Source organism: Lolium rigidum, chromosome 6 (assembly GCF_022539505.1).
Source record: "Lolium rigidum isolate FL_2022 chromosome 6, APGP_CSIRO_Lrig_0.1, whole genome shotgun sequence".
Classification (NCBI taxonomy): Eukaryota; Viridiplantae; Streptophyta; class Magnoliopsida; order Poales; family Poaceae; genus Lolium; species Lolium rigidum.
In genome coordinates, this window is record NC_061513.1 from 128497236 (window position 1) to 128510136 (window position 12901).

The 12901-nt window shown below is 43.7% G+C and overlaps 1 protein-coding gene across 1 annotated transcript; it reads left to right on the forward strand.

Moving 5' to 3' along the window:
- Positions 1–10239: 10239 nt before the first annotated feature.
- On the forward strand, positions 10240–12901 carry LOC124665896 (RNA polymerase II transcriptional coactivator KELP-like). The gene is made up of 3 exons (XM_047203252.1): positions 10240–10680; positions 10766–10871; positions 12497–12901. The coding sequence occupies exons 1-3, from the start codon at positions 10297–10299 to the stop codon at positions 12586–12588; spliced, it is 582 nt and encodes a 193-aa protein (XP_047059208.1). The 5' UTR covers positions 10240–10296; the 3' UTR covers positions 12589–12901.

A 12901-nucleotide genomic window follows, 5' to 3' on the forward strand; every position in this document is an offset into this window, starting at 1 on the left:
TGCGGTAGACGTTCACTTGCCGCTTGCAAAAGCGCGTAGAAGATCTTGATCACGATCGCTTCCGGCGCCACGAACGGGCAGCACCTCCGTACTCGGTCACACGTTCGGTTGTTGATGAAAACGACGTCCACCTCCCGTTCCAGCGGGCAGCGGAAGTAGTAGCTCCTCTTGAATCCGACAGCACGACGGCGTGGTGTCGGTGGTGGTGGAGAAGTCCGGCGGAGCTTCGCTAAGCGTGCGGGACGTGGTGGAGGAGAGAGGCCGCTAGGGTTTGGGAGAGGGGGGCGCCGGCCACTAAGGGGTGCGGCCACCTTGGTGGTTCTTGGGTGGTTCTTGGGTGGCCGGCCCCCTCCCCTTGGCCCCTCATTATATAGGTGGAACCCCAAGTGTTGGTCTCCAAGTCTTCGAATAAGACCCGAACCAAAAACCTTCCATATGGTGGGGAAACCTACCCAAGCTAGGACTCCCACTAGAGGTGGGAGTTCCACCTCCCATATGGGGGTGGCCGGCCCCCTGAGGGGAGTCCACTTGGGACTCCACCCCCACTAGGGTTGGCCGGCCATGGAGATGGAGTCCCATGTGGACTCCACCTTCCTTGGTGGTTTCTTCCGGACTTTTCTAGAACCTTCTAGAACCTTCCATAGAACCTTCCGCATCATTTTAATTCACATAAAATGACATCCTATATATGAATCTTATTCTCCGGACCATTCCGGAACTCCTCGTGATGTCCGGGATCTCATCCGGGACTCCGAACAAATATTCGAACTCCATTCCTTATTCAAGTTCTACCATTTCAACATCCAACTTTAAGTGTGTCACCCTACGGTTCGTGAACTATGCGGACATGGTTGAGTACTCACTCCGACCAATAACCAATAGCGGGATCTGGAGATCCATAATGGCTCCCACATATTCAACGATGACTTTAGTGATCGAATGAACCATTCACATACAATACCAGTTCCCTTTGTCACGCGATATTTTACTTGTCCGAGGTTTGATCTTCGGTATCACTCTATACCTTGTTCAACCTCGTCTCCTGACAAGTACTCTTTACTCGTACCGTGGTATGTGGTCTCTTATGAACTTATTCATATGCTTGCAAGACATTAGACGACATTCCACCGAGAGGGCCCGCAGTATATCTATCCGTCATCGGGATGGACAAATCCCACTTGTTGATCCATATGCCTCAACTCATACTTTCCGGATACTTAATCCCACCTTTATAACCACCCATTTACGCAGTGGTGTTTGGTGTAATCAAAGTACCTTTCCGGTATAAGTGATTTACATGATCTCATGGTCATAAGGACTAGGTAACTATGTATCGAAAGCTTATAGCAAATAACTTAATGAAGAGATCTTATGCTACGCTTAAATGGGTGTGTCCATTACATCATTCATATAATGATATAACCTTGTTATTAATAACATCCAATGTTCATGATTATGAAACTAATCATCCATTAATCAACAAGCTAGTTAAGAGGCATACTAGGGACTCTTTGTTGTTTACATATCACACATGTATCAATGTTTCGGTTAATACAATTATAGCATGGTATATAAACATTCATCATAAACATAAAGATATATAATAACCACTTTTATTATTGCCTCTTGGGCATATCTCCAACGATCTCCCACTTGCACTAGAGTCAATAATCTAGATTACATTGTAAGGTACCTAACACCCATGGCACTTTGGTGTTGGTCATGCTTTGCCCTAGGGAGAGCTTTAGTCAACGGATCCGCTACATTCAGATCAGTGTGTACTTTGCAAATCTTTACTTCTCCATCTTCGATGTACTCGTGAATCGAATGAAAACGCAGCTTGATATGCTTCAGCCTCTTGTGTGACCTTGGTTCTTGTGCATTGGCGATGGCACCCATGTTATCACAGTAGATGACTAATGGGTCCAATGCACTATGAACCACACCGAGCTCTACAATGAACCTCTTCATCCATACCGCTTCTGATGAAGTCTCTGAAGCCGCTATATACTCTGATTCTGTTGAAGACTTCGCCACCGTGCACTGCTTTGAGCTTGCCCAGCTCTTCGCAGCACCATTCAATATAAACACGTACCCGGACTCGTGACTTAGAGTCATCGGGATCGGTGTTCCAACTTGCATCGGTGTAACTCGGTTACAACGAGCTCTTGGCCACCTCCTTAACAAAGAAACATATCCTTGGTTCTTTTCAAGTACTTCGGGATATTCTTGACCGCTGTCCAGTGTTCCATTCCTGGATCACTTTGATATCTCGCTAGTCAAGCCGACGAGCATGTGCTATATCCGGTCTAGTACATAGCATGGCATACATGATAGAGCCTACTCGCCGAGGCATAGGGGATCCGACTCATCCTTTCTCTTTCTTCCGCCGTAGCCGGTCCTTGAGTCTTACTCAAGACCTTGCACTGGTAACATAGGTAAAAATCCTTTCTTACTTTCGTCCATTCTAAACTTCTTTAGAATCTTGTCCGAGTATGTACTTTGTGATAGCCCTATTAGGCGTCTTGATCTATCTCTATAAATCTTGATGCCTAATATATACGATGCTTCACCAAGGTCTTTCATTGAAAAACTATTATTCAAATAACCTTTTATACTTGCTTAATAGTTCTATATCATTCCCAATCAACAATATGTCATCTACATATAATATCGGGAATGCTACGAGCTCCCACTCACTTTCTTGTAAATACGAGCCTCTCCATGACACTCGTATAAACCCGAAGTCTTTGATCACTTTATCAAAGCGTCGGTTCCAACTTCTCGATGCTTGCTTCGAGTCCATAAATTGAACGGCTGAAGTTTGCATACTTTGTCGACATTTTTAGGATCGACAAAACCTTTGGGTTGTACCATATACAACTCTTCCTCAATGTCTCCATTAAGGAACGCCGTTTTGACATCCATCTGCCAAATCTCATAATCGAAAAATGCAATTATTGCTAACAAAATCCTCACAGATTTTAGCTTCGCTACGAGTGAGAAAGTCTCATCGTAGTCAACACCTTGAATTTGTCGGAAACCCTTTGCGACAAGTTGAGCTTTATAGACGGTAATATTACCATCGACATCTGTTTTTCTCTTGAAGATCCATTTATTCTCGACAGCCTTTCGGCTATCGGGTAAGTCTACCAAAGTCCATACTTTGTTATCATACATGGATCCCATTTCGGATTTCATGGCTTCTTGCCATTTGTTGGAATCAGGGCTCATCATCGCTTCTTCATACGTCGCAGGGTCCTCATCATTGTTGTCCACAATCATGACATTTAGACAAGGATCATACCAATCAGGAGTGGCACGTTCCCTTGTCGATCTGCGAGGTTCAGTAGCTATCTCGTTTGAAGTTTCATGATCATTATCATTAGCTTCCTCTGTTGTTGGTGTAGGCGGCATAGGAACAACTTCCGGTACTGCGCTACTCTGATCAACTAGTGAAGATTCATCAATCTCATCGAGTTCTACTTTTCTTCCAGTCACTTCTTTAGTGAGAAATTCTTTCTCAAGAAAGGTTCCGTTCTTAGCAACAAAGATTTTGCCTTCGGATTTGTGATAGAAAGTGTACCCTATAGTTTCCTTAGGGTATCCTATGAAGACGCATTTCTCCGCTTTGGGTTCTAGCTTGTCCGGTTGTAACTTCTTTACATAGGCTTCGCAACCCCAAACTTTAAGGAACGACAGCTTAGGTTTCTTGTTAAACCATAATTCATACGGTGTCGTTTCAACGGATTTTGATGGTGCTCTATTTAAAGTGAATGCGGCTGTCTCTAATGCATAACTCCAAAATGATAACGGCAAATCAGTAAGAGACATCATAGAACAAACCATATCTAAGAGAGTTCGATTACGACGTTCGGACACACCGTTACGTTGTGGTGTTCCCGGCGGTGTCAATTGTGAAAGTATTCCGCATTTCTTTAAATGCATGCCAAACTCATAACTCAGATATTCACCTCCGCGATCAGATCGTAGAAATTTGATCTTCTTGTTACGTTGATTTTCTACTTCACTTTGGAATTCCTTAAACTTCTCGAAAGTTTCGGATTTATGTTTCATGAAATAGATATACCCATATCTACTCAGATCATCCGTGAAGGTTAGAACATAACGACAACCACCGCGCGATGCTACGCTCATTGGTCCGCACACATCGGTATGTATGATTTCCAATAAGTCGGTAGCTCGCTCCATCATACCGAGAAAATGGAGTCTTAGTCATTTTTCCCATTAGACATGCTTCGCATCTATCAAGTGACTCAAAGTCAAGTGATTCAAGTAATCCATCGGTATGGAGTTTCTTCATGCGTTTCACTCCAATATGACCAAGACGACGAGTGCCACATATAAGTAGAATTATCATTCAATTTAATTCGCTTAGCATCAATGTTATGTATATGTGTATCACTACTATCGAGATCTAACAGAAATAAGCCATTCTTTTCGGGTGCTCGACCATAAAAGATATTATTCATAAAAATAGAACAACCTTTATTCTCAGACTTGAATGAATAACCGTCTTGCATTAAACAAGATCCAGATATAATGTTCATGCTCAACGCGGGTACAAAATAACAATTATTTAGGCTTAAAACTGATCCCGAAGGTAGATGTAGAGGAAGTGTGCCGACAGCGATCACATCGACTTTGGATCCATTTCCAACGCGCATCGTCACTTCATCTTTCAGTAGTCTTCGTTTATTCTTTAGTTCCTGTTTCGAGTTACAAATATGAGCAACCGAACCAGTATCAAATACCCAGGTACTAGTACGAGAACCGAGTAAGATAAACATCTATAACATGTATATCGGATATACCTTCTTTCTTCTTCTTGACAAGGCCGCTCTTCAGATCCGCCAAATACTTGGAGCAATTACGCTTCCAGTGTCCCTTCTCCTTGCAGTAATAGCACTCAGCATCAGGTTTAGGGCCAGTCTTAGGTTTCACAGGAGGCGTAGCAGCTTTCTTGCCACCCTTCTTGAATTTGCCTTTAGACTTGCCCTGTTTCTTGAAACTGGTGGTCTTGTTGACCATCAACACTTGGTGCTCTTTCTTGATCTCAATCTCAGCAGCTTTAAGCATGGAGAAGAGTTCAGGTAACTCTTTGTTCATGTTCTGCATATTGTAGTTCATCACAAAGTTCTTGTAACTAGGTGGCGGTGATTGAAGGATACGATTAATCCCCGGTCCGTTAGGAATAACTATTTCCAAGTCAACGAGTTTCTTCGCATGCCCGGTCATAACGAGCATGTGCTCACTAACGGAGCTACCTTCTTCCATCATGCAACTGAAGAAGTGTTTCGATGCTTCATAGCATTCCACGGCCGCATGAGTTTCAAAAGTAGTCTTCAACTCTTTTATCAACTCATGTGGATCGTGGTGCTCAAAACGTTTTTGAAGATCGACTTCCGGACCGCATAGGATGGCACACCGAACTTGAGAGTACCGAGTTTTCCGAGTCGCGTAAACATTCTTTACTTCATCGGTTTCGTTTCTGCGGGAGGGTCACCTAGCGGTGCATCAAGCACATATTACGGATTTCCGCCGGCGAGGAAAATCCTCACATGACGGAACCGATCGGTGAAGTTGCTACCGTTGCTCTTAAGCTTTTCTTTCTCTAGGAACTGGTTAAAATTGATTGGGGACGCCATATCTACAACATATATTTGCAATAGTTTAGACTAAGTTTATGACAAATTGAGTTCAAATTTTAATTCAACTTAATTAAAAACTAGGTGAACTCCCACTCAAAACAATATCCCTCGCATTGTCTTAGTGATCACACGAACCAAATCCACCGCACCTAAGTCCGATCATCACGAGACAAGGTGTGATTTCAATGGCGAACATTCAAAGTGTTCATCATATCAACCATATGATTCATGCTCTACCTTTCGGTATCTCGTGTTCCGAGACCATGTCTGTACATGCTAGGCTCGTCAAGGCCACCTTAGTATCCGCATGTGCAAAACTGTCTTGCACCCGTTGTATGCACTTGTTGATTCTATCACACCCGATCATCACGAGATGCTTCGAAACGACAAGTCTTGGCAACGGTGCTACTAAGGATGAACACTTTATTATCTTGAGATTTTAGTGAGGGATCATCTTATAATGCTACCATCGCGATCTAAGCAAAATAAGATGCATAAAAGGATTAACATCACATGCAGTTCATATGTGATATGATATGGCCCTTTTGTTTTTGCGCCTTTGATCTTCATCTCCAAAGCACGGACATGATCTCCATCATCTTCGGGCATGATCTCCATCATCGTCGGCGTAGCGTCAAGGTCAATGGCGCCGTCTTCATGATTGTCCTCCATGAAGCAACTATTACAACTACTTTGAAATACTACTCAACATGAATTTTAAAGACAACCATAAGGCTCCTGCCGGTTGCCACAATACAATAATGATCATCTTATACATATTCATCATCACATTATGGCCATATCACATCACCAAACCCTGCAAAAACAAGTTAGACGTCTCTAATTTGGTTTGCATATTTTACGTGGTTTAGGGTTTTCGATAGAGATCTAATCTACCTACGAACATGAACCACAACGGTGATACTAGTGTTGTCAATAGAAGAGTAAATTGAATCTTCACTATAGTAGGAGAGACGAGACACCCGCAAAGCCACTTATGCAATACAAGTTGCATGTCGAGCGTGGAGCAAATCTCATGAACGCGGTCATGTAAAGTTAGCCCGAGCCACTTCATCCCACTATGCCACAAAGATGCAAAGTACTCAAACTAAAGATAACAAGCATCAACGCCCACAAACCATTGTGTTCTACTCGTGCAACCATCTATGCATAGACACGGCTCTGATACCACTGTAGGATAACGTTGCATAGAAAACAAAAATTTCCTACCGCGAACACGCAATCCAAGCCAAGATGCAATCTAGAAGACGGTAGCAACGAGGGGATATCGAGTCTCACCCTTGAAGAGATTCCAAAGCCTACAAGATGAGGCCCTTGTTGCTGCGGTAGACGTTCACTTGCCGCTTGCAAAAGCGCGTAGAAGATCTTGATCACGATCGCTTCCGGCGCCACGAACGGGCAGCACCTTTGTACTCGGTCACAGGTTCGGTTGTTGATGAAGACGACGTCCACCTCCCGTTCCAGCGGGCAGCGGAAGTAGTAGCTCCTCTTGAATCCGACAGCACGACGGCGTGGTGTCAGTGGTGGTGGAGAAGTCCGGCGGAGCTTCGCTAAGCGTGCGGGACGTGGTGGAGGAGAGAGGTCGCTAGGGTTTGGGAGAGGGGGGCGCCGGCCACTAAGGGGTGCGGCCACCTTGGTGGTTCTTGGGTGGTTCTTGGGTGGCCGGCTCCCTCCCCTTGGCCCCTCATTATATAGGTGGAACCCCAAGTGTTGGTCTCCAAGTATTCGAATAAGACCCGAACCAAAAACCTTCCATATGGTGGGGAAACCTACCCAAGCTAGGACTCCCACTAGAGGTGGGAGTTCGACCTCCCATATGGTGGGGGGGGGTGGCCGGCCCCCTAAGGGGGAGTCCACTTGGGACTCCACCCCCACTAGGGTTGGCCGGCCATGGAGGTGGAGTCCCATGTGGACTCCACCTTCCTTGGTGGTTTCTTCCGGACTTTTCTAGAACCTTCTAGAACCTTCCATAGAACCTTCCGCATTATTTTAATTCACATAAAATGACATCCTATATAAGAATCTTATTCTCCGGACCATTCCGGAACTCCTCGTGATGTCCGGGATCTCATCCGGGACTCCGAACAAATATTCGAACTCCATTCCTTATTCAAGTTCTACCATTTCAACATCCAACTTTAAGTGTGTCACCCTACGGTTCGTGAACTATGCGGACATGGTTGAGTACTCACTCGACCAATAACCAATAGCGGGATCCGGAGATCCATAATGGCTCCCACATATTCAACGATGACTTTAGTGATCGAATGAACCATTCACATACAATACCAATTCCCTTTGTCACGCGATATTTTACTTGTCCGAGGTTTGATCTTCGGTATCACTCTATACCTTGTTCAACCTCGTCTCTCGACAAGTACTCTTTACTCGTACCGTGGTATGTGGTCTCTTATGAACTTATTCATATGCTTGCAAGACATTAGACGACATTCCACCGAGAGGGCCCGGAGTATATCTATCCGTCATCGGGATGGACAAATCCCACTTGTTGATCCATATGCCTCAACTCATACTTTCCGGATACTTAATCCCACCTTTATAACCACCCATTTACGCGGTGGTGTTTGGTGTAATCAAAGTACCTTTCCGGTATAAGTGATTTACATGATCTCATGGTCATAAGGACTAGGTAACTATGTATCGAAAGCTTATAGCAAATAACTTAATGACGAGATCTTATGCTACGCTTAAATGGGTGTGTCCATTACATCATTCATATAATGATATAACCTTGTTATTAATAACATCCAATGTTCATGATTATGAAACTAATCATCCATTAATCAACAAGCTAGTTAAGAGGCATACTAGGGACTCTTTGTTGTTTACATATCACACATGTATCAATGTTTCGGTTAATACAATTATAGCATGGTATATAAACATTCATCATAAACATAAAGATATATAATAACCACTTTTATTATTGCCTCTTGGGCATATCTCCAACACTTAGGAACTGAAATCACAACAACAAATAACATCAGTTCATCCGGTAGAGCCTCACAACGACAAATAAAGTAATAGTAACAATATCTTTCACAAATGAATGATAGTAATAATAGGTGCATCACATCTCACTAATCCCCTACATCTCCCACGCAAAGGGGATTTACTCGGACATAAGAGGATAACTACACAAAGACACAATGATTATATAAATGAAGTTCATCTTGATATTAGTGTAGCAAGCCACAAATAAGATCAAACCAAATCCAATCTCAAGAGTCTCGAATGCGAATAAAGTTTACAACCCTAGTTCTTACAAAGATGAATCTCTCTCTCTCTCTCTATGTGGTGATGATGATGGTGGAATGAAGGATCTTGAGGAGGAAGATCGCGAACTTCGAGGGATGAGTTCTTCTTCTTCGAATCTTTTCTTCTCTGTTAGTGGACGAATTGTGGAGGATGTGATTTTTTTCGTCGTTGCTTTCACAGAAGTTGTTCCTTTTTAAGAGTCGAAGTGGCGCCGGGTGGTACGGTCGGGATGACCATACCAGTACATGTTAAAGCAGTTGTTGCCTTGAACAAAAATCTTCTCAATTAAGGACTTGCTTGATTTCCTCCAAGTCTTCATTTATAGCTTGATTTCGTTCCCAAATTGACTATTTCATGAAAGTATCATGAAATTATAAGGAAATGCAAGGTTCATGGTATTTGGCACTTTGCATGTTTGTTGGAAAGCAAAAACAAACGAATCCAAATATGTCAATTTTAGGAGCTACCGGAAACCGATCCAACCCACACAAAAAACACCCATTTTCTTAGCTCATTATAACCGCACAAGCCCTCCGTGGGCAACCAAACATGCCCTTAAGCGTTCCTCTAGGGCTAGCGTTCGGCAGGCTCTGAGGCGTGTGATGCATGCCTAAGCATCCACATAGGAAACTAACCATTCAATTTTTTTTGGCCCGGTGGGATCTGTTCAGAATTTTATGGGCAACCAAGCATGCCTTCAATTTTCCCACTATATGTGTGCATATGCGTGACCATAAATAAGGCTAGGGGATTGTTTGGTTGCCACACCAATGTTTTCCTACTCATACAAGATAGCCGTGCTTCGTGTTTGGTCAATTATCCACTTCTGATATGAGTCCGCCTGGATCCGTTCCATATCGTGATTCGATATAATCCGCATTCAAAATTGCATCTGACCATTATCTGCTCCGATCTGAATACTCTACAAAAATATGGTAATGGACATGGAAATAACAATATCCGATTCGACTCGATCCGTTTACATCCCTATGGGTGGAGGACCTGATCTAAATTCTCGTTTTTTAGGGACTCCATTTGTTTTGGACCTCTAGTGTGCAAATTATTAATTTGTATTGGACCTCGTGCGCAAATGTGCAGCTCACCGCAAAAGCGGGTTACACAAGAACAAGAATCCATTAAGGCCAATCTAATATTCACGGCCCAAAACATCGGCCCGCCGATGAGAAGTCTCCTCCTCTTACCCCGTCGACCCAGCGCACGAAGGGTTAACTGCACATTTGCACAGCAGCGGTTTCTCTCTAAAAAAAAAGGTTACACAGCGGAGGTTATCGGCGTCAACCGGCGGCGGCCGCCGGGCATCAGCATGGACGAGAAGACGCAGAAGAAAGTGGAGGCGGCGGTCCTGGAGATTCTCCGCGGCTCCGATATGGCGTCCCTCACGGAGTACAAGGTCCGGAGCGCCGCCGCCGACCGCCTCGGCATCGACCTCTCCCTCCCCGACCGGAAGCTCTTCGTGCGACGCCTGGTGGAGGACTACCTCCAGTCCCTCGCCGATGAAGACGAGAAAAAGCAGCAGGGCGGCTCCGGCGAGGAGGGGGATCCCAAGAAAGAGCACCGCCAGGAGGAAGAGCAGAAAGAGGAGAAGGGACAGGAAAAGGTCGAGGAAGATGAAGAGGAAGAGGAGGAGGAGAAGAAAGTAGTTGTAGGGAAGGAGTTGGACGACAACGGAGACCTCATCCTCTGCCGCGTGAGTTCAACTTTTTTTCTAGCCCGCCTAAATAAGGGTAAGCGTTCTGCTAGGTTTTTACGGTGCGATGTGTTTGCGCTTGCAGCTGTCGTCCAACAGGAGGGTGACGCTGTCAGATTTCAAGGGCATGACGCTGGTGTCCATCCGCGAATACTACTTGAAAGACGGCAAGGAGATGCCCTCCTCCAAAGGTACTGCAAATCTTACAATCTTTCTTGTGCCCCCAAGCATTCGATTTCTGATCGAATGCTAGATTTGATCATTTTGCTTGTTCAGTAAGAATGGAGTTTCGTCTTAGTATGTTCACAGTTATGGAAAACTCACTGGTTATGCAACCTCGCTGCATTGTCAATTCGGTTCATGCGTTCAGCCCTTGCAGGAAAGAGTATATCGGTTGCCTGAAATCCGCAACATCCAATTATGTCAAAACTGAAACAGTCATTTTGCCATGCTCGTTTCTTCCTTAAGCTGTTGCATTCCACTTGCAAATGGTGGAGAGTAATGCAAATATTGAGTTTTGCACATCTATAAGCTATTTACGTCAGAAAACAAATTCTTGCATATCATTCATGTTCTAATTGGATGTGGAATCTGCTCGAACTAAAGCTTTGTGCAAAAGTCCCCATGTAAAGTATGGTCTTACTGAATATCGCTCTTGATTGAAACCAACTTCCCTCTTATCATTTTTCCTGTGGCTATTACTTCGCCATAAACTTTGATCTTGTCTTGACGCAAGTATGTAGCGATGTTCAATTAACCACTGCTCACTGCTAGATTATGATTGGGGTGCCTTTTCTTCTTCTATGGCTACTGCCCTGCTACTGATGTGGTGATATGTGGTGCCCATCAGGCATCAGCCTCTGCCCCTGGTTGTTCAGCTTCGTGCATTGTCGAAGTCGGTATTCTAGTTTGAAGCTGTTGCAGTAGTTGTTTTATGTGTTTTTATCTGAAAATAGTTGCTGAGAAAGAAATTATGCTGGCAGAGAGAACAACTAGCTTGTCTAATATTTGAGTGGATGTAGTGCTTAGATCTTACGCATTAGAAGGCTCGTTTATCTGCGCTGAATCAACTTATTAAAATGGTCACCCAGATTAATTTTGGTGGAATCGAGCACTTAAATTCTGCACAGCATAGAGGTTTCAATAGTATAGTAGGTTCATTTGTCTGCGCAGGATCAACTTAATAAAAATGGTTAGCAAAATTAAGTTTGGTGGAATTGAACACTTAAATTCAGCACACTATACTTGATTGATATTCAGAAGGTATATCCCAACCTCATGAAGCTGTTCTATGATCTTGCCTCTTCTTAGGTTCAACAAACCGGTGGATAATGGTTTCCTTTGTCATGTTACTCCTGGCATTCCTTCCTATATTGGCTATTGTCTGTAGCAGTTGGTGTATTTTACTTAGCACTTCAGTCTTATTGATGTGGTACTCAAGAACAAGCAACAATCAGTCAGTCCATTACAATCTTTCACTGTATGGTTACTGAAGGAGTCAGATCCTGGTGAATGTTTCACATGAGACATCCTTCTGTTCCATAACACGTTGATACTAATACCTTTTTTTTATTTAAGCTGATAATAGTTTGTAGTCTTCAGTTCTTAATATTCTGTTTTGCATTGAACTGTATACATTAAACAGTTCATGGAGTTTGATACTTCCAACATCTGTATTACAGTACATCATCTTCATCGGCGTTATGTACGTGGTGCTGAATATTTTGAATTCTGTAGCTGCTGCTTTATGCTGTGTTGTTTCTGTGTTCGATTCCACACCCCATTTCTTGTGCTGACATGTACTCCTTAAATGCAGGGATAAGTATGACGGTTGAGCAGTGGGAAGCATTTCATAATTCTGTACCTGCAATAGAAGATGCCATTAAAGACCTTGGAGGATCAGACTGAGAGGACCAAATCTCTGAAGCTTCTCCCTTAGTCAGGATGTCCATGGGTGTTGTGTGCTAGTGATCCATGGAGCTACTAGAGTTCCTGTGGACTTCTGCAAAGCTTGTCTCCCGTAGTGAAGGTTCTTACTGATGCGTGCTGAGTAGTCAGTTTGGGTGTGTCTGTTAACTAGTTATCCGCCTGTATGATGGACCGAAGTTTCGTTAAGCTACCATGTGACCCGTGTTTGATTAATCGTATGGAGTAGGACAACTGCTGAAAGCTGTCGTCTTCGGCTGAAGTAAAATCAAGGATCGTCATGTTCACACATCTA